At 36.1% G+C, this 24,031-nt stretch overlaps 2 protein-coding genes across 10 annotated transcripts in view; both read left to right on the forward strand.

Moving 5' to 3' along the window:
• Positions 1-3,935, forward strand: part of zeb2a (zinc finger E-box binding homeobox 2a) — a 49,503-nt gene extending 45,568 nt beyond the window's left edge. For 3 of the 4 annotated variants that reach the window (XM_051906489.1, XM_051906490.1, XM_051906492.1), the window contains 2 exons: positions 291-471; positions 1,985-3,935. In XM_051906489.1, coding sequence (XP_051762449.1) covers positions 291-471; positions 1,985-2,589 — 786 coding nt within the window. In that variant the 3' untranslated portion in view covers positions 2,590-3,935. The remainder of the gene's footprint in view (positions 1-290; positions 472-1,984) is intronic. The other variant, XM_051906491.1, reaches the window with a different exon arrangement.
• A 2,142-nt stretch (positions 3,936-6,077) lies between these two features.
• gtdc1 (glycosyltransferase-like domain containing 1) overlaps positions 6,078-24,031 on the forward strand; it is a 48,322-nt gene continuing 30,368 nt past the window's right edge. Inside the window, exons 1-4 of one of the 6 annotated variants that reach the window (XM_051906500.1) lie at positions 6,078-6,197; positions 14,579-14,806; positions 19,623-19,790; positions 21,401-21,574. In XM_051906500.1, coding sequence (XP_051762460.1) covers positions 14,628-14,806; positions 19,623-19,790; positions 21,401-21,574 — 521 coding nt within the window. In that variant the 5' untranslated portion in view covers positions 6,078-6,197; positions 14,579-14,627. Of the gene's footprint in view, positions 6,330-13,202; positions 13,329-14,578; positions 14,807-17,062; positions 17,167-19,622; positions 19,791-21,400; positions 21,575-24,031 lie in introns of those variants that run through there. The other 5 variants (XM_051906497.1, XM_051906499.1, XM_051906498.1 and 2 more) reach the window with 5 other exon arrangements.

Raw genomic sequence — 24,031 nt, forward strand, 5'->3', positions numbered from 1 at the left:
ATCAAAGGTTATTGGTAACTAAAAATATGTTGTCTACAGCATTAATTCCTTCTACTTTCTGTACTAAACTGAGAGAGCCCATGTAAAGTCCCCTTAATATCAAGCCATATGTCCTTCTTTTGAGACCTCTTCAGGCGATAAAGGCCTTATACAGGTTACAGAGATAAGCTCTGTCCAGACTTGGGATCAAACACGGGGCAGGGGCTGTCTCTTCCAAGGTGGCAGGTTAGGATTAGGATTTGAGGTAGGTTAGGATTGTGTGAAGTGTCTAAAATCTGTTTCTTTTGCAGGGGGAGCTACTGGACAGCGCAGGGGACTATCTGTCAGGGCTAGAGGACCTGACAGACAGCGAGTCGCTGCTCGCCCGGAAGAAGATTAAGAAGACTGAAAGTGGTATGTACGCGTGTGACTTGTGCGACAAAACATTCCAGAAGACCAGTTCCCTCCTAAGACACAAATATGAGCACACAGGTATATCACATTTAGACAACTCTTTTTTTTTTTACCCTCGTCCATCCCCCCTCCAAGTAATTCCCTTTGACCACATTGTATTTTTTCTTGTTTCTTTCATTCCTTTCCTTCTTTATTTTTTTTTCATACCTACTTTTTTTTTCTGTCCATTGCCATACTTTTGTTGTACATTTCAAACCCATGACAAAGGTGTAACGGTTTTCTTCCTTTTGACAGGCTCAAAGGGCAAATTTTTTAATTTAGCACGTGACAGACAATACTTATAATCCAGCTAAAATTTACAAAAATAATTACCACTTTAAATGACAGATGCACACACACAATTTGCGTTTTGTTCAATGAACCGCAAAAAATCTCACATTGCTTTTAAATTGAGCATTTGGAACACTAGTCGATATAAAGACACATACCAACATGGCGCAGTGTGCCAGGTGTGTGAAAGCCTGATGTGTGCGTGGCATTTCTACACCACAATGTGACCTACCCTCCTGGGGGACTCCTCTCTTTCACACGTTTGCATCATCCTCACTTACATTCTTCGGTCGGAATTCATAGAGAGGAATCTGCCGTCTCGTCTATTTTTGAACTTGATGAGGGGAGGTGGGGAAGGGGACCATCTCAAGTATGGCTGCTATGGAAGGTGTTGCAGGCATGCCAGGGCTATTCATGGCCAAGAATATAGTACATCTGTTCATGTGCTTGGAGCTGATGGCGAGTGTGTGGGTTTTTATGGCAAGTATGTTACTGGTGGAATTACTGAATGCCAAATGGCAAGTGCCTCCTACTTCACTGATTAGAGTAGAATTCATTTCCTAGTTTGTGTAAGTAGATGACGTGATCCAAGCTGGTGAAAGAGGAAGGTGTGCAGGAGGTGAAGCGTTTGGCGTTTGTATTACACAAGGCATCACGAGACACGTGTATGCCTTATCTAAGCATTTTCATATCCCAAGTCATGATGTCATAAACTCTGTCAGGGATGCTGACTGTCTCACTTTCACCTTGTGCGGCATGGAGAGATAATCATCTGATCTTCTTGGCTGCATTCAGAACAGTCACAGACAACCTCAGAATAGCACCTCAGGACTGTGGCTTCCCCCTCACCTCCCTGCACTGTTTTTGGTAACATCTAAAATAAACCGGTGGGGTTTGTCGCTGTTTGATAGGAAGGGGTTTTTAGTCAGGACTTTTTTTTTCTCCAATTTTTAACCCAAACTATTCCCAAACAAGAGTTGTGTTTTTTTTTTTTGTTTGTTTTTTTGTTTTTGTTTTTTTGTAAAATTCATCATGAGGTACAAGTGAGTAAGGAGGGATTACTTGTGTGGTTACTTCAAGGATGTGTGTCTTAGTAAATTGTAATGTTTTACCTTACATTTGACTGTAATGCAAACAATATATATGACACAAGTTTGTGCATCGTCCACAGAGAAAATTTTCAAATTGCTTTTTATAGCTTTAAGATGTTATGGATGCTTTGCTAACCTGTCGGCTCCTCTCTCTCTTTGTGTCTCTGCAGGAAAGCGGCCTCACCAGTGCCAGATTTGCAAAAAGGCCTTCAAACACAAGCACCACCTCATCGAGCACTCACGCCTACACTCGGGCGAGAAACCCTACCAGTGTGACAAATGTGGCAAGCGCTTTTCCCACTCCGGCTCTTACTCGCAGCACATGAACCACCGATATTCCTACTGCAAACGGGAGGCGGAGGAGCGTGAGGCCGCCAAACAAGATAGCCACGACAATGGTGGACCCCTGGAGCCCACGGAGCTCCTAATGCGTCGGGCTTACCTTCAAGGCCTCGGGCCCCTGGGCTTTTCGGATCCAGAGGACCAGATCGAGGACATCACGCGAGAAAACACCATCTTGAGAGATGGCACTGAGGGTCGGGCCAGGGAAGCAGAGGAGGCGTATCCGGAAGTGACTGACAGGAAAGAGACAGGGTTGGTGGAGGAAGAGGAAATGGAGGTAGAGGGGCGGAGATTTGAAACTCGGAGCCCTGAAGGGACAGCAAAAGATGAGAAAGAGAGTAAAGTAATAGGAGGGACAGAGGACGAGAGCTCGGAAGAGGGGAAATTAGCGAGCAAAAGAAATCCTGATGGCGAGAATGAGGATGCTGATTAACTACTGCATTTCGGAATAAGCTTCTTGTTTCCTTTTTCCCTCAAGCTTGCATCGTGCCCTTCTTCCGCCCCTTTTGGAGGGACTTTGAGCCAGATTCACATTTGTACCACACTGCCACGTCTTGGTTATCTGAACGTGCGCCTGAGGCTTGCACTCATCGATATAAAGAGTGGAACTTCAAAATCAGGCATCAGAAACTAGGATGGAACATGAAGGAATCCATATTATGCAAAAATACAAGTGTTAACGATTGTCAGAATAAAAATAAAAGAAAGGTTTTTAAAATGTACAGAGTTTTCAGCCAGAAAGCTGTGCGGTGCTGATTTCCATATAACTCCTGTGTTTCATTGTGGTCGTAGCACAAGCCTGGAAATTGCACTCTGAAAAAAAGTATTAGAAAAAAGGAAAAATAAAAAACAAAAATAAAATGAACAAAAAACACTTAGGTAAAAAAAGCATTGCCTATATGTACTTATACTGCGCTTGAAGACGCAGTAGTGTGTAAGTGTTATATTTCGTCTATCACTTACTGTGATACCCTTGTTTTACCTTTCTTTTCCTGACCAGCCATTCAAGTTTTGGCGTCTCACCATGGCTTTTTTTTATGAAGCGACTTTAACTAAATAATACCTATATGATTCTTAAACGTACAAAGTCTTAAAGTTGGCCAGGGGTGGATGGAAAGAGTCTGGGTAACTGTAATGACGAAGGCTCATTGTATGAGGTGACGTCAGAACCCCTGTGTGTTTTTTTTTCGTTCGAGAAAAGCCTTATATGCAAACCCTTTCACCTGTGTTTTCTGCAAGTGCCATCCTTGTACAGTATAAAGCGAAGTCAACTAGTGTTCTCTTTGCACCTGCTTTAGTATTAAATGAAATATTTCACCTTGTCGTTTGAAATACCTACGTCAGTATTAGTATATCTAGACTGCAGTTGTTTAGTTTACATATTGTTTGTGCAATTTTCTGTATTTTTTTTAAGATCATCTGTCAGTATTATCTTGGTTTGTTTTGTTTTGTTCAATACAAAATTCATTTTTTATTTTAAACTACCATTTTATTTATGTGACTCATTTTATATTTCCTAATTATATTTATTTCATACTGTAGTGTACAGTATTATAGTTCCTTGATATAGATATATTTTAGTAAATAAGGATCCTTACAAGTGGAGCAAATTTTACGTAAAGAGAGCATTTATTGTATCTGGAGCGATTGCTGTGAATTGCTCTTCATACTACACTTACCTGATGAAGGAGAATCTACAATTTGGGAACTTTTGATACAATATTGTGAAAACACTGTATTTTTGACTGAAAGGAAAAAAAATCCACTTTATTCATCTTACTTGTTTTTCCTTTTTTCCCTTTTTTAGCTAAAGAAATAAGGGGGGGGGGGGGGTGTTGGGATTTTTTGAAATGTCTGTTGAAGTATAATTTAATTTTTAATTTGTAATTTCTCTTGAAAATGACCTTGCTCGAATAAATGTAGCCCAATTTAATTTTGAAAGCCTGTGTTACATCTCACTTAACAAGTCACTTAAATTTCCTCACAAGTTGACAAATATTGACACATTTAATTTATTGCTTTAAATACAAAATAATCATTCCCATATAGCCAAGAAAAAAAATGTGTTCAAATACTTGGCAATTTAGTATCTGATTTAGTATCTGTGATACATTGTGCGCATGCATGTGTGTGTGTGTGTGTGTGTGTGTGTGTGCAAGTAATAAGTAGTGTCATCCATATTATAATATCACCTCCATAAATTGGAGAAAAATAGCTATCAAACATCAGACTTTAATATTCCCCTGTATCACTTTCTGTGCTATCATTTAATTAATTACTGGAACCTTTACCTTTTGATGTGGATTACACATAGCAATATAATCCACCTTATCAAAGTCTCTCACAGTATGATAGCCTTCTATTAGTCTCTTTGAAGTTGAATGATGTTGGGTTGCGCTAAATTAACGTCAGCTGCAGGCTGCTAAACTGGCTGTGAAGTCTCGATGTTGGAACTCTAAGGAGTTCCATTAACCATGACCTTGCTAATTTTCTCAACTCACATACTCATCTCAAGTTTAATTTTCAAGGAACTATTCAAGACACTTTTCTCCCTGCAGGGATGTACAGTCCATTTCGTTTTGGAAGCTAAGGTTACTGTATAAATGGCCCTATCAAATTGAACCGCATAGTACTTATACATAAGCTACATTCTTTTGCGATACACATTTTTTCTGCTGTCCAAATTTTGATGGGGTAACTTATAGTTTGGGGGGTGGGGGGGGGGGGGGGGATAAATAAATGCATCATGCATGAGTGGGAAAACCACTTAAATGTTCTGACGCTGACACTGAATGATAATATTTGCGATACTTTACATGAAATATAAAAGTGTGATTGATCTGGTCTGAGACTGTAGCTGTATTTGTTCTATTCATGTGGTTTTCCATTCAGGTGATTATCTGAAGGAAGGAAATGCAGTTGACCACACTGTACTTCACCTACGCTGACCTCAGCAAACAACACACTTATTAAACACACACATCCAAATAATAATAATAAAAAAGGTTATGATATGCTGGGGTACATAATCAAAATATAAAACAATCAAAACATGAAATAAAATGAAGTATACAAACCTCCACAATTAAATATGAACAATAATTATGTCCCTTTTGGTTACCAACATTTACCATTATAATTGTACAGTAGTTTCCACCAAAAATTACATATTTACTACTGTAAAACTGTGGTCACTTAGTATTAGCACCACTGTCATCAATAAAACAATCAATAAAAATGCTAAAAGCTTTTTACGTCATTTGAAGGATGGACAGATAGGCTAAGTGTGTGTGAGAGCAGTGTTGTAACATTTGCAAAATGTAAGTATACTGACAACATATTAAGAAGATGATGAAATTATAGCAATATAGGGTATATGATATACAGTATATGATAATAATACCAGCAGATAATAGTAAATGCCACAATTGTCTGTCATTTCTAGAGATGTTTTCAGTTGTCTTTGTTTCCACATATAACTGCTCTCATAAAAAAAAAAAAGAAAGAAAGAAAGAAAAGAAATAAAGAAAATCCACCAACAAATAAGTGGTTTTATATGAATTCTAGCTAAACCAAGTTGGTCATTTATGGCCATTAGCTGGCCCAAGCCGATCTAGGTGAGGGATCAGCTGGACTACCAGCTGGTGGGACAGATATCATCCTTGTAGACCATGATCAAACTGGTTAGGGTTAGTAGACCACCTTGGAAAACAAACCAGCTACCATGTTCCAAAACACGGCTTAAGCTGATATGACATGAGATTTCCAGCATAAAACAAATTTATTTTGACAAAATTCTAACTCTGTCACTCTAAACAAAATATGTTTATATTATAAATTAAATTTACTTTTTAAAATCATTGCTCCGTAGTGAATTTACAAAAAAAAAAAGAAAAAAAAAAAGACACGTCCCACGTCTGCATAGTTCACACTAGCACATTTGACGCCAGCGAACGACTTCACGGTACAACGCTGGAGAGCGTAATCACGCATAGTGACGTCATGACGTAAACACATGCGGTGTTTCCCTATCAGGAAGAGGTAAGACTGAATTAAACACGCGAATGTTTGGAGATTTCAGCTTTCTTTACTGGTTTAAAACATACGAGTGAGTCCTTATCAATAGATCGACTAAAGGCAGAAACGAGTATATGAGGTTGTGCAGTTTTAGCGGTATGTGTCTTAGTGTCTATTGTCTTCTAAACAAATGTTAAAGTTAATTTGTTCTCATTGCTGTGATGTGAATTAATGTAATAAAAAGCGCTGTCTTTTGTATAAATACAACGTTACAACTGTCTCATATAGTGGCTCAAAATGTATTTGAAGACTGTGTTTGATGTCTTTGCATTAGATAACAACATATAAAACTAATTGAGTTTTTTTTAAAGCACTAAGTGGGTTTTTCTAAGCAAAACATTTAATACAAAGAAGTTTGCTAGGTTTGAAATGATTAAACTATAGATACAGAGCTCAAACTAACGACAGAAATAGAGAATCTTTGCTTGTCAAACGTTAGTGGAACACATAGTTAATTTGATGAGTTTGGATATTCTGTTAGCGAGGACACCTATGTGAACATAATAACTTACTTCATACATTCACTAAAATGATTAAAAGTTGGTTAAAAGTCATTGCAAAAATTATTTAGAAACGTGAAGTTAGTTCTGAGAAAGGCTTTGCCATCATTTATTGGCATGTTATTTAGATGCCATTTGGTCTGACATTTTATTATCTTTGCACTGAAATGAATAAATTGTGGGTTTAGCTTCCTACACCTTAAAGGGGGGGTATCACACACAGTTTCTGCCAGTCTCATCTTAATCTTGAGTACATCTAGAGTAACAATGCATCCTTCATATCTCCCGAAAAGTCTTTAGTTTTATCATATTTATAAAAGATATATACGCTAAACCGAGTCTTTCCGAAAAAAGCCGAGCTCCTGGAGGCGTGCCTGCCGTCAGTGCCGTGGGCGGAGCTAAAGAGTCACGAGCGCACGCAGCTTTTGCATAGAGATCGTCTGCTAGCTGCAACAACATTATAAATACAAAGGGAACAAAAACATTTGTGGCGTTTACATTTTATGTACTTCTGCGCCGATTGCCAACAAAACACAGACACCTGATGCAGCTTTACTCACCACCCCTGATCTGCAAATCCAGCACTGAACTGGGACTTGTTTACAAAGTATTCATCACCGAAATCCCAGGAACAAACAAACATACGTGCACAACTCCATTGCTGCCCCGGAAAAACAAACTTCATCCACTGTTCCCTTAACGCTGCGTTCTTTGGGAAGCTGAGAAAGGTCATCTTTCCCTCACAACCAAAAACACACTCCTTCGGTGACAGGAGCTGTGTCTCATTTCGGACTCGGAGGCTGCGTCCTTCGGAGATCACATTTGAAGGCTGAATACTTCATCAAGGATGTCATATTTAAGAAAAGTAACCGTAATAAAATTGACTGATTTTCACTGTGAGGTGTAAAATACTGTCATTTCTTTCTTACGTTGCAATCTAATGTTATTTTTCTTAAATGAGACTGCCTCAATGATGTATGCAGCCTTCAAAGGGTGCAGCCCCTGAAGTGGGACACAGCCATTGTTGAAAAATCTATCGGCTTCCGTATCCCGAACGAAACATGTTGATGGGCGTGCTCTTGCTTTGGGTGATGCATGTGTGCACGCTTATCAGAGAGAAGTGCCTATACAAAGAATTCCACTCTCTTTTGACGTCATACAGGCCATAATCGAAAAAAACTCTCCGAAACCGGATGTAGTGTATTTGGCACAGAAATACTCCATCATACATCGAACTCGTGTTTTGAAACGTTGGCCATGTTTAGGATGAGAATGCAACTCTTTAACCGTGTAAATAAGTCAGAATGCATGAAATAGTATTATACCCCCCCTTTAATGTATGTTTGCTGAATAGAATGTTTTTAAACAGCAGTCAGGTTGACATGACTGAAATAAGACATAAAGCTTTTATGAAATATTAATTCAGAATTATTATAGCTATTATATAATTAATCATTAGTCACAAAGTTGCTATAATAGAGGACAAATGCAATACATGCAGATAAGTGAGACAAATGAGAGTTAAAATCATATATATATTCAGATCCTGTAGTGGTTTTATTTATTTAGCTCATCAATATGGTACTGAATATGATAATCCTTTACTCTAAATGCTGCAATATGATGCAGAATAGTTTCTTCAGATCTTAATTCACTTGGTTTCAGCTGGACCAGCTGTGTTTTGCTTGAAATGAGTCAGCGAGAGGAAATGGAGAATGTAGCCTCGAAATGTCGCAAAGTTGGTCTTGAGATTGCTATCACCCATTTAGCTTAATGTGCATTGTGCTTGATCCCTGTTGTCATATTGAAAAGATAAAAGGGACGTAAAGGTATTTTTAAAAATCTCAGACTATTACAAATAACCCAGTATTTACCTGCTCTGTGCCAGAATTTCGGAAGACAACAATAGGCAGCAATTTGTGCCTTTATTTTACTATTTTTTATTTATTTATTTTTTTTAATTGATTTTCTTATTTTTGTAGGTCTGTTTTCCTTAATTCTATTACTGAGATATCCAGGTCATTTCTGTTCGCTGTGATAGTATGCGTGATATAACCCATAAATGAAGGAGAACCTGTGTGCTGCATTACACTTTAAACAGGAAATGATCTCTTACCCACAAATGGAAATACATAGACATGGAAAGCTAATTAGAAATGTGGGGACTTTTGGTAAAATCTTTTGCTACTTTTAATCCATTCCAGTAAATTATATCGATGAGGAATTTGATTTTACTTTCCTAAATTGTAACTCTCAATGCTAGTGATAAATAGAGAAATTCAACATTTTCTGTCATCTTATCAAATCTTTACCGGTAATAGACACAGTTTTCTTCCACTAGACATTTGAAATTAGCCCTTTCTGAAATCTGAAGGAAATTTTCTTTCAGACGATCTATACAGAAATCAAGTGTTTAGCTTTTGTATTATTATATCAAGCCTAGTCTAATTCATAATGCTGTAGTCTGTCACCTAATTGTCACCCATAAATGATAAAGAATCAGGTTAAACTCTTCAATTCATGGCACATGATTACCGTGCCTGCCGTTTCACCGCTTCATCTCTGTCAGCCGAGTGTGCAGTGATTAGCATGTAAGTGCTAGCATGTAATTACAGAGCAGCTTCCTTTCCTTTAATGATTACCGTTAACACAAAGCCTCTGACGAGGTGAATGAGGACACGGCTCACTCTATTAAAAGACAGAACAGACACTTGGATGGTCTGAAAATTTAATTCGTGGAAAATGTGAACTTCCTCTCGCTTTTCTAACGTGAGATCAAAGGCATTTATGAATAGTACTTTGTGCCCTCGGTGCGTGTGGTGAACCTTCTGAAAGTGGCAATGTCAGTCTAAGCACTTCGAATTAAAAGGTTTCAAGAACAAATGACTATCATTTTACAAGGCTTAATAGTGTTTTAGGTGATTGGGATGCCACTCAGTTCAGCAGAGCCTGTCTGGGGGTTGAAGAGGTTGTGTTGGCAACATTCATTAGACCAGTTTGTTAAACAATATCATTGCAGAAAAGCTTTTTTGACACAGTTATTTCATGCTGCTTGAGCTGATGAAATTTTATTACTCATATCCATTGACATTGGGAATGGAAGTTAGGTTGGATAGTTAGAACATTTTTCATTAATTAGCTTTTTCTTTTATTTGATATGGTTTTTAACAAATGTTAGGACATATAATATAAAAGTTTTCACATCTTAGGCGGTGTAGAATTATAGCCATGGTATTTACAAGGTACGGTATTTATTAGTGTTAAAATATTGCTCAAATATGAAGTGATCTGAACGCAAGCAATGGAGACGGCCCACTGTCTGAATTTATGAGCACAGTGAACATTGAAACAGCTCCACAGTTTGCCAGTTAACTCAGTTTTCACAGTTTACTCATTCGTGACCCAGACAATATGTGATGGCACTAATATTTTTTTCCTTCTGTGTGTAGGTTTCGCTTTTTTAATTTGAGTGACCAACTTGTGAAAACAAAGTGCATTGATATGTGTCTACTGCAGCTCTTTTATTGTGCGTGCCTACCAATCGTGACTTGACTCGTTTGACTTTCAAAATGAGCAGCTCAGTGGTACATGGGTCAATAACAAAGAAGAGTGTTAAACAATAAAAAAAAAAAATAGTTTAAAACACATGCAGGTTCGTTCCTTTCCCTTACACCTTTATGGAATATGTGTGTGTATCTTATAATAATCATTATTAGTGTTATGTTTTAGTCAAATTATCTGACATTTTAAGAAACGTATTGATCTTGACACATAATCATGAGGGTCTATTTAACATCTGAGATCAGATTTTAATGACTTTTTTTATGCATGTTGGCTGCAACAAGCGACCCTTGTTGTTCACACCACATTGCTTTGATTTTCCAACAAAAGTTTTTCGATTATAAATAGGCTAATATGTAGTAAAGTTTTTTTTTTTTTTTTTAATAGTTTTTAATAATAACACTAATACTAATACTACTACTAATAATACTCATCATTATAGTCATAATCATCAATATCATAAATAAATATTTATTGTGATTCTAAATAAATTCTAAATATATAAATAAATACAAGATTACACAATAAGGTTTTCTAATATAATGAGGATTTTTTTTTTTTTCATATATTATGATATCAGGACAGTTGAATAACCCATTTTTGACTTTATGCATAAAATCAAATGAATTTTAATTCAGAAATTCAAAACATGCTTGTCATAGATGAGGTTTATGGGTCATTGACAAATAAGATTTTTTAAAAGTGTAAAAAAACATAGTGGAGATATAATTAATTTTGAAATTTTATTAAGTGTTAAAAATTAGATTATATGGTTTTTATAATCAATTAACACTGCTTTTGTCATTTTTTTTTTTTTTTTTTTTTTTTACAAAATTTGTCACCAAATTTTTGTCACCAAAATTTTTTTTTGTTTAACAAAAATTTCAGTTATCCTGAATGACGATATTTTCAATATGCTAACATGATGATATCTAGCTAGCTTGCTAGCTAGCTAACAAAAGAACAATCAAACATTTTATATTTAGTACAAGTTTTTAAAATATTACAACATTTTCCATGTTTTATAGCGGTTGTATGACCTGACGTTTCGGGACATGCGTACAAGCAAGTGAAAACATGAATTTTTCAAATAGTTAAAAGAGAGTTAAATACTTTGCTTCACGACTATGTGGTCCTTTTGCAGGTGTCTAAATGATGTCACATCCTGTCACATGATACTGACCGCATGACTTGATCCAAAATGGTCCCTTTTTTTTGGTTACTCCGAATGACATCAATGAAATTAATTTTTCCGGACATTCTTTCTCATAACAAAGCAACGACTTCTATATATAATTTTAGTACCATTTTGCACTGTGTAGATATATGATGTCATAAAATAATGCCAGAATAAAAAATATATACATTTATTACATTTTAAGATATTTTAATCACAAATTAAATGGATGTATTGGCCTTTGGACGGTTAAATCGAATGACTTTTTGACACTTAAAAATCTTTAAAATACCTTTATATGTAGCAAAATATAATGAAATCCTTTTGGATTCAATAAAAGAGATCTATGTTCTACCTTACATACTTTGGATGTCAAATCTTTGTTTTTTATTATTAATAAGGCCTTTGGACAAAAAAAAAAAAAAAAAAAATTGACCCATCACATCATTGACCCTTATTCAAGTCATTGTATGAATTGTATTTAATTAAAAGATATTAGAAAAGAGCGTACATCATTTTAATAGCCCAGTTTATTTTGTTTGGTGTTTTACTTTGTACACAATCCTGATGCAGCACGGTCAAGGCTCGTCCTCATGTTGTTCCTCGTATCGCTCAAGTCTAATTTCAAGTGATCAGCTGTGGCTTTGGTCTGCTGTGTGGGAGTACATAATCGGATGTTTCATTCTGGCTGAATTAGCCCTCCAGAAAGACCACATCACTTTAAGGCCTCCTCCTGCCCTGTCAGAGTCCATTGCGGGTGATGACGCAAACACACACACATTCACACACGCATACACACTTAAGACATCCACGGATGGCTAGAGGCTGTTAAAATGAGGTGTTGAGAGTTGGCTCACACGCTCCAATGCGCCATGTTTCTGGGTGCTTGTCATTGGGCAGTGCCATGCTATCCGCCCCCCTGTACTGGCACTTATTGGTGCCATTGGTAGAGTCACTTTTACTGATGGGTTTAATCGTCAGGATTGGTACTGGCACTTGATATGACGTCTTCGTGCACTGCCCCTGCGGATGTATCAGCTGCATCCCGGTTTTTTCCTCTGTACTCTGAGGCTGAATCTCTCCAACACTGCCCGTTCCCCAGAATTTTGAGAGCCAAAGGAAATCCTGTATTTCATCTGGAATAATGCAGATTAGATAATGGCCTGTCTCCTTGGGAGGGGGGTGTATGCTTTTCTACGAGAAAGGAGGAAGGAATTTCTATGGTTAATTCTGTAGGTGAACATATGGGTAAACATGCCACCTTCGATGTTAGTGAAGATTAATTTCATCAAGCTTCTTATAAATGTATTTAAATGAGTAATATGCAGTATAAATAGTTCAATTTTATATGCCAATTTATTCTGTTCTTGTTTTAATGCTTTTATTTTTCATATGGTCATGACTTGGCAAAAGGTTAGCTAGTTATTTGTAATAGTCTTAGGCATGTAAATGCAATTTTTCATGCCGCCTTCAAAGGTATTTTGACTAAATCAGTAGAAATTGAATCCCCGCTCTGGTGTTGTTATGGCGTCCCATTGATTTGATGGAGTTAAAGCTTACACAGGCGAGCCTTTTGAATGCAGTTGAGCAATGACTCAGCATCCATAGACAGACATGATGGTGATGCTTTTTGGTTGTGAGGCCGGGCACTGCGGGGTTTCCCTTTCGCATGAACCGTGTGGGGGGCTGAATGCGACAACATTAACCCCTCACTTTCCTCTCCATCTTGAGGTTGAATGATTTTCACGCCTTACCTGTGTAAAATGGAGGCTCTGAGGTAAAAGGGTAGAGGTAAATCACTGTGTGAGAAAATCCCACTCTGTGTATCCGAGCGATTGGAAAACCCCAGCCTTTCAGGTTAGACGTTTAAACCTACTTAAGTTGTTACATTTCCAGTTCCCTGTTGCAAAGTTTTGATTCGTTTTCACAGTTCTGCTTGTTATGAAGTGCTTTGCTCAGCAGTGTTTATCACATGGGTGTTTAGACTTGTAAAGAAAGCATGGTCGATGCACCGCAAGATACCACTTAATTAAGTACAAAATTAGTACAAGTTATTGGCATTTTGAAGTTAAACTTGAGTATCATTTGAGAGCGTCGGCTTATCTGTTTAAATTGTTTAATGTTAAGGAAGTTTGAAACTGTAGCTTCTCAAGCTACAAGCTTGAAATTAGCTACAAGCTAACTACATAAAGTTATTTAAAACATAGTTAGCTACAACAAGATGCTAACTACATTGAAGCTGTGCCTTATGCGTAACTGAGATGCCAATTTATTTTCACAAATTAGCTGTATTTATCTGCCACGTAAATAATAAGGGGTTTCTGAATGAATGACTCACTCATATAAAAACAAAAAAATACCCTGATTTATACAACAGTCGGAAACTTAGTGACAGCAGCATTTAGCTAAATATTATGCCACTGAAAAGAAGACCTAAAATGCTGTGTAGGAATATGGACAGTGAGTCTTATTTTTTTCTTTGTCCAAATGAACCAGTTCACTAAAATGAATCCAACTTCTCATTGCTACTCGAGGAAGAGCTTTTGATTATGGCCTTAGTGCATTCAGTAGTAATATATATATTTATTTGATAGAGCTACATGCTTCCTGTTGAACAAAGCTTTTTACCGGAAAACCTACACTATTTTGAAAAAAAAAAAAGAAAAAGAAAAAAAAGAGAGGTTGTCATCTTGACTGAATAAGTGAGTTAAATTAGTAACGTCGCTTTAAGTTAATTTCCTCGCTTTAAGTTGTCAAAACAACATAATCGAATTGCGAGGTAAATTTCCAAATGATCAGCTGAAGTTTTTATTTTTTTTTGCTGCATAACTCATTATGCTCTCTAGTTATGACTTAACCGTGACACATATATGATGAAATTCTAGGTGACTCGGAAAGTACTGTACGTAGGCGAATTTTGCCAGTGCAATTATTAAACACCCTCTCCAATACGTGGTTATTAATCATAGGTTATTAAAATATCATTTTCGTTATGATTATTGTTCATGGTCTTATTTTTTTATGTGAGTCATTGTAATGTGATGTTTTTAGTAGTTTTTCTGATTGTTTTTTTTTTTTTTTTTTTTCCGTTCTTTTGAACTCTACAGTAATAGCGTGCATTCACAATAAACATCAGGTTTGGTTGGGCCTGTATCCATGAGTGTGCTCTTGCTGGAGGCGTTCTATGGCGGCTCCCACAAACAGCTGGTTGATCTTCTCAAGCAAAGTGTTGAAGACTGTGTAAGCTTCACTCTACCTGCGAAGAAATGGCACTGGAGGGCCAGAACTTCTGCTCTGTACTTCATGCAAGCTGTTCCAGCAAGTTCCTCGTACAGGTCAGCAGAGGTCATCAATCTGGTTGTGTCCATTAAAGTAATTTTATAGGATTTTTTTTAAAAATTCCACTCAATTCACATTTATTTGTATAGCGCTTTTCACAATACATATCGTTATAAAGCTGCTTTACAGAAAATGCATTACAATTTAGAGTAATCTGTTATCAGAGGTGACTGTATCCAAATTATGTAATTTCAGAAATGTACATATACAAATCACACAGTTAGCTAACAATGTATTAATTTAAGCGTTGTATTAAAAGTAGAAACAATGAGCTCATGGAAGTAATGAACATATGTTAACAATGATTAGGATATATAGAAAAATTTGGAATGGTGCATGTTGATCCAGAGTTTGCGTCTTCTGAAGTCCTAGAGATAGGTTTAAGGATTTAAGAGATATTTCAATATATAGGCCTACTGGCACAAAATTAGACATAACAAATTATTAATTTCATTGCATTAGATAAAGAATGTCAAAGGAAGTGTCATCTGCAAATAAATCTACATGTGCTTATTGAGTTCTCTTAAACATTTATGATCATTTACCAGATCAAATAACACCATTTTAGACGATTGCATGACCTTAAATGTTGTCAGGTTATGTATAATCGTTGTGCGCTGCACTTACTGACTTACTCAGTTCTACTGTACCTCATACTTCAAACACTTGTCCTCCCCCAAGTCCCATACATTAAAGCCACATAGCTGTGGTTTTCTATTTACTGCAAAGCATGGCTGTGGATATTGTAGCTGTACAACTAACAGAACTTGCAGGAGCAAATATTTTACATGCACGCATTTACCAAAACTTCAGAATTTTAAATTCTGTCTGAATCTAACACATTTCTGCATTTCCTGCACAACCTAACTCTAACCTTTTTATACATTATTTTGTATATTATTATTTTTTTTATTATTTTGCGTTATGTATATACACAATACTTCATGACCTAAGATTTTTACTAACTAATACTAATTTTTTATGTGCTGCTGGTGCAAGTATATTATAGAGCTTTTTGTTTTTTTCTGAAATCACATACATAGCTTTCTAGCAATTGTCATCTTTTTTAAATGTCTACTAACACATCACAGTAGCTTTATATAATAACAACAGTGTAATGTGGTTTGACATTTTTACACGTAATACTAGGATGTTCTTAAAAGTCAAAAACAAGCTTTATCAAGTTAAAGATGTATCTGGTACATGTGGGTACACAGTTTGATAAGTCACCATATGATCTCCAGATAGCTGATGCAAGATGAACACCAACGCTGAGGTAGATGGAAGTATAATTATAGCTGCCTGTTTTAACTTCAACATAAGAACCTGTGTAACACTTTACAATAAGGTTCAATTTATTAAAGTCTGCATAACACAGAAGTTGCAATAGTCTTTTCTTCCCTATTGTGAAATATATCCGAGTGATTTTTTTTTTTTTTTCAAACAAGAAAAAATGTAGGACAAGACTTGATTTTATCCATTGGGAATTAATTGGATTTTGGATGGTTGTGGTTTGCTACTGTTTTGATGTCATGTGAGTGACAGGTTGTCCCGCCCTCACGCCAGTAAACACGTCATCAGAGAAGAGATGTTGTTGATAAATCATTTAGAATGAATAAATATGGCAATATTCCATAAAAAAAGAAAAAGGGAAGAAAAGGGGAAAAAAACAAAAATTGTGGATTTGATTTCATAGTGACTTTAACATTACTTCAGATAAATCAGATATCATGAACTGCCTTTTTTTTTTTAATTAATCAGCATTTATTAATCTAAATTAATATTCATTGATAAATATGCTAGTGTTTCATGTTCATTCAAAATATACCTAATGTTCATTTATACAAATATATAATATATATATATAAAAAAAAAATGTTTTAGTAAGTGTAGGAATGAACATAAATCTAGATTAATAAGTACTGTAAAAGTATTGTTCATTGTTAGATTATGATATTAATGCTTTAACTAATGCTAACTAATCAAAATGTATTGTAAAGAGTTACATGAGTCAGGCTATTTTCAATTTCTATGATGATATTTTAAAATTAAAATACAGGTAAGTGTGCCTGCACCTAAAGTGCACAACACTTATTATACACTACATATTATGCACTTATATTACTTAATGTAACTGTGAAGTGTTGGTTCAAATAAATTTTCTAAAACTGCATAAACAAGGACACAAACACATTTAGAGACTAGGATCCGATGGGGACTTTCTTGCTTCCTTTTAAGGGACGGAGAAACCGCAGGTGGGTGGGGGAAGCCCTGAGCATTCCTTCAGCTGCAATCTCATCTCGCTGCACTCGAAGTTAAGCAGAAGGCGAAACATACATTTCATTCCTGAAGTCAGGTATCATATATGCTCAGTGATAACCCTTCACGTGTCAACCGCCTGAATGCACTTTAAAAATATATATATAAACTGTCAGGCCATTTGCAACTTGCCCTCATGGCAACAAAATATTTGAAAGTGGTCTGTTTCATTGAATAGTGATTGTCAAAATGACTCATCTCATGCTTGTAAAACAAAATAATGAAGAGACGCTAAAGCTACATTAACACTTTACAATATGATCCCATCAGTTAATGCATTAACTAACATTAACTAGCAATGAGCAATACAGTATGTTGGGACAGTAATCTGTGTAAAAATACAATTGTTTATTGTTAGGTCAGGTCCATTATTAACAGCTACAACTTTTGATTACTTTTGATAAAGTATTTTTCATAAGTATTTTCATTTCACAACTAACATTAACATATGAAACTTGTTTGTAAAGTGTTACCAAAACTACAGTACGCCAAAAGCAATGCTGGCTTTTCCAGATTTGCACCTTTTGATAATGCAGTTACAAACCTGACTCAGCACAGAGCAGCTTGCCCACCCACCGTGTCTCTTATCTTACAGGTTCTCACAAGCCAAAACGTCTGGTTTAGTTACGGTTAATAGTCTGTGCTGGAAAAAGTCAGTGGGCGACAGTTACAGTTACGTCACAGTTTAATAAAAACCAATAATGGCTCCTGTGAAGGATTGTTTACTCACCTTGGATGAAGTTTATATCTATCGAGTGCAATAATGTGAGATGAAACTGTTTTTTTTTTAAGTTCTTTCCACTGAAATAGATGAGTCAGATGTAGCTTTTGGCCTTTGGTGGGCCTATCGCTCATTAAGGTTTCTACAACCAATACCGTTACCATATGCCTACTTATCAACCACATCAACCGGACTGACCTAAAACGATGCATTAGACTTGAGTGTCTGTCCTCACCTCCAGTTCAAAGGGAACCAAAGTAAGCCTTCCTGTTTCATTATTATTGGACGCACTCTACTTGACAATTTCAAGAGGAAATCAAGACTAAAAATAGTAACTTCCATCATCTGGTTTGATTTCAGAGTTGTGTGCAAGCAAGGATTTGGGAGGTGCCGTTCGGCGCTCGTCCTGATGGAGTTGAGGAATGGATACGTAATCCTGCAGCACAGTTACGAGGGCACGGGGTGGTAGAAGTTGCCCCTTCACGCTGATCTTAAAGCAGCGTGATTGGTTTTTCGTATAGTTAAGATTAGGAATTGGTTAGGGGGAGCTGGTCGTAGATTAGCATAAAAGGGACACTTCTGACAGCGACAGAGTCACGGTCGCGAGGCCGCGGGCTCCCCACATCAAAGAGACTGGCGAGCGGGCTGGAGGGTTAGACTGACAGGCGGTGGGGGCTTAGAAGAGGGGGCTGGGTTCATTTAGGGAGACCAGAACTGAACTTCAAAGCCCTTGTCCCATGGCTCTTAGCACATACAAGGGTAAAATTTTCAATGGTTCCCTACTTGTGTATATAACATCTTAAAGGAGTGTTCATTAACCTCAATAATGTTTCTCTCAGCATGGAGTGTGAAGAGATTTCTGTGTCCTCTTGTGTTTCAAATGATGCATTTTTACTTTTGCAGTTCTAGGATTTCATTTTTTACTCTTAAGTCAGTTGAGTCCTCTGTCGCAGGCTTTTTAAACATTTTTGCATTTCAAAAAGACTTTTTAAATGTTGGTTATATTTACACTACTTTTTGAAAGTTTGGGGTCAGTAAGATTTTCTTTTTTTTAAAATTAATACTTTTATTCAGCAAGGACACATTAAATTGATCAAATGTGAGAGTAAAGACAATGTTACAAAAGATTCCTATTTCAAATAAATGCTGTTCTTTTGAACTTTATATGCAACAAAACTTGGGGGAAAAAAAAAATTCCACAAAAATATTAAGCAGCACAACTTTTTACAACATTGATAATAAGAAATGTTTGTGTCAAATCAGTGACACTTAAGACTGTGGCTAAAATGGCTAAAAGTCAGCATTGCATTAACATGAATAAATAAAAATAACGTGAATAATTTTGAATACATCTCAAAATACTCAAATATGGGTTAAAACCACTTACACCAGAAACTCACACTCTGAAAAGTAACATAAGGACAGTTTTGACTGGAAATGTTTGCAATTTGAATCTCCCAGCATGCCAAAATCACACATGATCACTGCATAGACTGTTTAGCATCAAATCTAAGCAGGGAGGTTTTTTTTTTTCTTTAGTTCCCAACATGATTATTTAATAATTTTTCAAATAGCAATGCCTTGAAAAAGGGGACATTAGCTGACATTTTTTTCACCATGCAGAAGACCTTTGTGGTCAGAACAATTTTTATGTTACAGTGAGTATCAATGCTTAGGTCTGTGATGGAACATTGATATTCAAGTAGCACCATGGCAGACAGTGAACTAATGGTTCCTTCTTTTATCTGTTTTTTTCTTTCTCTGTCTCGCAGGGTTTTGTTCACAAGCTCCGTTCTCAATCTCGCTGAGCTTGTAGCCCTGCGGCCCGATCTCGCTCATCTTAAGAAGGTTCTCTACTTCCATGAGAACCAGCTGGTCTATCCAGTCCGCAAGAGCCAAGAAAGAGACTTCCAATATGGCTACAACCAGATCCTCTCATGGTAATGGCAGAGTCTGATGAAGTACCTGTGGAAGAAAAACATACCTTTTGGTTACCAGGCATATCTAATGTGCTGGATATTACACATGCTAGATTTATAAAAAAAAAAAAAAAAGAAATCATAGCACACGGTGTGTAATTTCAATTTCATTATTATTTTCCACTGTAGAAAAAAAGAATATGCAGATTTGTGCAGAAATTAGTATATATAATAAATTATATAAATTAGTTTAAGGAGAACAAAAGTTACTCTAAATAGTTTTTACGGTGTGCGCTGATGACTAAATATAATTTAGAGTCATATGGCAGAGTATATATGCCTTTTTTTTTTATTCATAGCTTATAACATTAGAAATGGTTGAACTAGAAATTTCCCAGATTTTGATTTTCAGAAATCTGGTCACCTTATCGTATGTTAGTATATCAGTACACTCTAAAAATGCTGGGTTAAAAACAACCCAAGTTGGGTTAAAAAAGGATAAACCCAGCGGTTGGGTTAAATGTTTGCCCAACGTGCTGGGCAGTTTTATTTAATCCAACTATTGTTTAAAAATGACTATATGGCTGTCTTAAAATTAACCCAAAATAGGTTGGAAATTAGAAATCAGGCACATAATTACTAGAGGCAACAATAAAAATCAAAAGGTAAACATTTATTAATAAGCAATTTAATAAATGTTTATTGTTTAATTATTACTAATTAAACTTATTAATAAATGTTCATTTATTAAACATATTAATAAATGTTAATTTCCAACATACTTTGGGTTCATTTTAATTAAGTAATTTTTAAACAATAGTTGGGTTAAATAAAACTATGCAGCAGATCAGGCAAACATTTAACCCAACCGCTGGGTTAAAACAACCCAATCACTAGGTTTGTCCATTTTCAACCCAACTTGGGTTGTTTTTAACCCATCATTTTTTAGAGTGTTCAGTCTGTGTATAACAAGTACCATTTCTGTACCAGACTGGATTTTGATTCACAAAAGAGACAGTGTGTCTGAGACAGGATAGTTTATCATGTGCGTTACTTGGCATGATGTGATTGGTTAATTATGGGATCGTATAATGGCGCTCTAATTCTTAAGAACTCAATGTTTTAAAGCCTAATGTCATAATCAATCTTGATGCTTGAAAGAAAGGGTTTTAAGAGCTCTAATTGGAATACATTGTGATTGTTGTCTGTCAGAGTATCATGTCAATAATTCAAAGGCCCTTTACTTGCTCAACTTTATTAACGTGGCAGAACAGTGACACAAAAAAGAGCTCGGCTCCTCTAATTCACTCTCTAATTGAGCGCAATGCAGTGATTGATTCTGGCAATTGGGGTTAATCAGTGTGCCATTTGAAAACATGGTGTGTTTGTGTCTGTGGATTCTAATCAACATGTATTAGATATTTTAAGTGACTACTTACTGTAGACGTCTGCTAAGCACGGCTTTCCATATACAAGTGAAGTTTGCTTTTCAAAACGAATGTTGTTTTTAATAACGCTTATTTTCGAGAATTAATTAAGGAGCATTACTGTGCTAGCTATTGTGACATTTTGTGGCTTTGTTTGTCAGTGTTTTTCTTTCTTCATCATCTGAAATGGCAATGTTTTCCCAGTCTGGTTGCGAATGTGGTGGCGTTCAACTCCTCGTTCAACATGGAGTCCTTCCTCTCCTCCATCTCCACCTTCATGAAGACCATGCCCGACCATCGGCCCAAAGATCTGGACCGACTCATCCGGCCCAAGTGCCGTGTCCTCCACTTCCCGATTCGCTTTCCCGATGTCACAAGGTCTGTTCTTTATATCCCTCACCACAGCCTTCTAGGGATCACTCCTCCACTGATTAAAAAATGTGCTAGCAAGTTCACTCTTAATCCGCCCCCAAAAGCTGATCGCGTATGCAAGCGTGGTTAATGGCGAGTGGGCAAAGTTGTGTAAGAAAGTGATTAGAATAGACAGCTTTAATATCCTGTGTGGATCACTTGACACGCTCCGGCTACAGATACGTGCTTGTGCTTGGGCGCACATGCATGGACGTACACAACATGCCCACTGGGATAGAATGCAATTTTTTTGTGTTATAGTCTGTTTGACTGTAGTTATTTGTGTTTGATTTTTGTGTGACTGAGCGACCGCAGTATAATAATTAGTAAGGATTTTTACTCAGGGCATTTCATCTGCATTGAATGTCAACAAAACAAACTACATTTTATTGGACAGGTTATTAAAATTCAACATGGTTTCCAAAATAATTTTTTTAGAAACCTTTTTGCTCATGTGGATGCAAACAACTTTAGTGAACTGACTATTCATGCTGTGTCCATTAATTATATATTGCTTTTTAGTTAGTTATCATAACTTAAATTGCATTTTTGTATTTAAAATAAAATCCTGCCTTTTGAAATTGCTTGAAAAGAGGACAAAACCAATTAAAAGCAAATATTTAAAATGCGTGATGTCCTTGTGGTCTCACTCGCCTGTCCCTGAATTGATTTTTTTACTTTTATTTAGGGTCTCTGAGCACACTGCTCTATTTTCCCCCCTACAGCTTTAAAATCTCACTGTGCTGTGTACTTCGTTTTGACTTGCGCAGTCTAGATTGGCTTCAGAATTTGCTTCCTCGAACTGTCGTCTTCGATCAGCAAGCATGGGTGGTGCTTTTTTCATCGCCCCGTTCCAAAGCAATGTCAAGAATAAGTCGGCTAGAAGCGACTCCACGGAGGGGTCTGCGTCTTATTACATTCCTAATGAACAGCAAGCAGGACCCGAAACGAGTGGAACAATATTGTTAATTCATTTTGATTCAAGGCATTCTTGGGCTGGCTTATGTGTGCTGGTTTAAAGATTAAAGAGGCTGTAAGCATGTAGTGCATACCATTTCACATCCTCCCATAGCCTTATAGCAGTCTTTGTCATTCTGATGTGCATGTCGCTATTGAATTAGAAATATGTGAAAAGTTGTGGATTGCTTGCAAAATTAGTCAGTAGGTTTCATAATAGAAACTTTATATTATTCTAAAGAGATCAGTTTGTGCCCAATCAAATATGTGAATTAAAATATTATAAATATAATATTATAAAAGCGTAATCTATTCATTTGAATCTGAATATCATGTGTTCTATATGTGTTAGCTCAGCATAAAAGTCATATATCATTATTACATCTTTCTGTTTTATATGTTTGCAGTCCATTACTTTTCTGCCTTCTCTTTGTTCTTTCAATCTGTATATCTAAAATGTTTATCTTCAGGTCTGAGCGGGGCATGTTTTCCATTATCTCTCTGATGCATGATTTTTTTCTGCATTAGTCAGTTCTTTGTTGACAAAATCAAGATTTTTAATGCACACTTAAAAGAAATTTCCAGCCGCTTTGTGTTTTCAAGTTTGTTTTTCGTGATTTAGAAGAGCCAGACCAGCGCAGACCACTGAGGTCACGTTTCAGTGTTTGTCATCACTAAAACAGCTGTGTACGCTTTACTGTATTTTTTTTAATGCACCTATATTGATAACATAGCTCTCCATTTTCTCCTATTTACCAACCATCTGCAATCCAATTTAACCAGGTGCTAAATATATCTTGACTATTAAAATTTATAATTTTTTAAGCACAAACACTCCTTCCTTCTGTGCTAATTATGCTTACTATTGATTGCAGCTTATTCACAAATTAAAAAAAATAATAATAAGCTATTTCCTGAATTTTATTTAATATAAATAAAATATCAGAAATTGTGTTAAGCACAGATTGGTGAGCACTTTTGTGTTCTTACCTGATTTGCATTATTCTCTCAATGAATCAGGCAATATAGTGGGGCATTAACGGTTCAAATTATTCATTATTCGGTTTGTATCACGGTTTTAGGATATGGTATGTGCTATGTTTAGAAAAAAAAAAATAAGAACAAATGATCAAACTATATGTAGTTGCACAAATAAATACAATAGAGCAAAGATAGAAGTAAACAGTGCTTTCAGGTTTTTCAGGTATGTCTAACAGTACTTTTCAGGTAGAGAAATTGAATAAAGTAATCAAATGTAAAATAACTCTGCATATAATCTTCACTGCATAAATTAAATAAAGATTAATCCTTATTAAATTTACAAAAGTTATCCAGTCAAGTGCAGTGAGCAATTTCTTTGTCTTTTGTTTTTTGATTAACATTAAAAACAAAGATAGTAGCAGGAATATTAGGCTGTTGTCACTTTAAGACACAATGTATGGATCCAATATACTGATACTGTACACA

Source organism: Ctenopharyngodon idella, chromosome 9 (assembly GCF_019924925.1).
Source record: "Ctenopharyngodon idella isolate HZGC_01 chromosome 9, HZGC01, whole genome shotgun sequence".
Classification (NCBI taxonomy): Eukaryota; Metazoa; Chordata; class Actinopteri; order Cypriniformes; family Xenocyprididae; genus Ctenopharyngodon; species Ctenopharyngodon idella.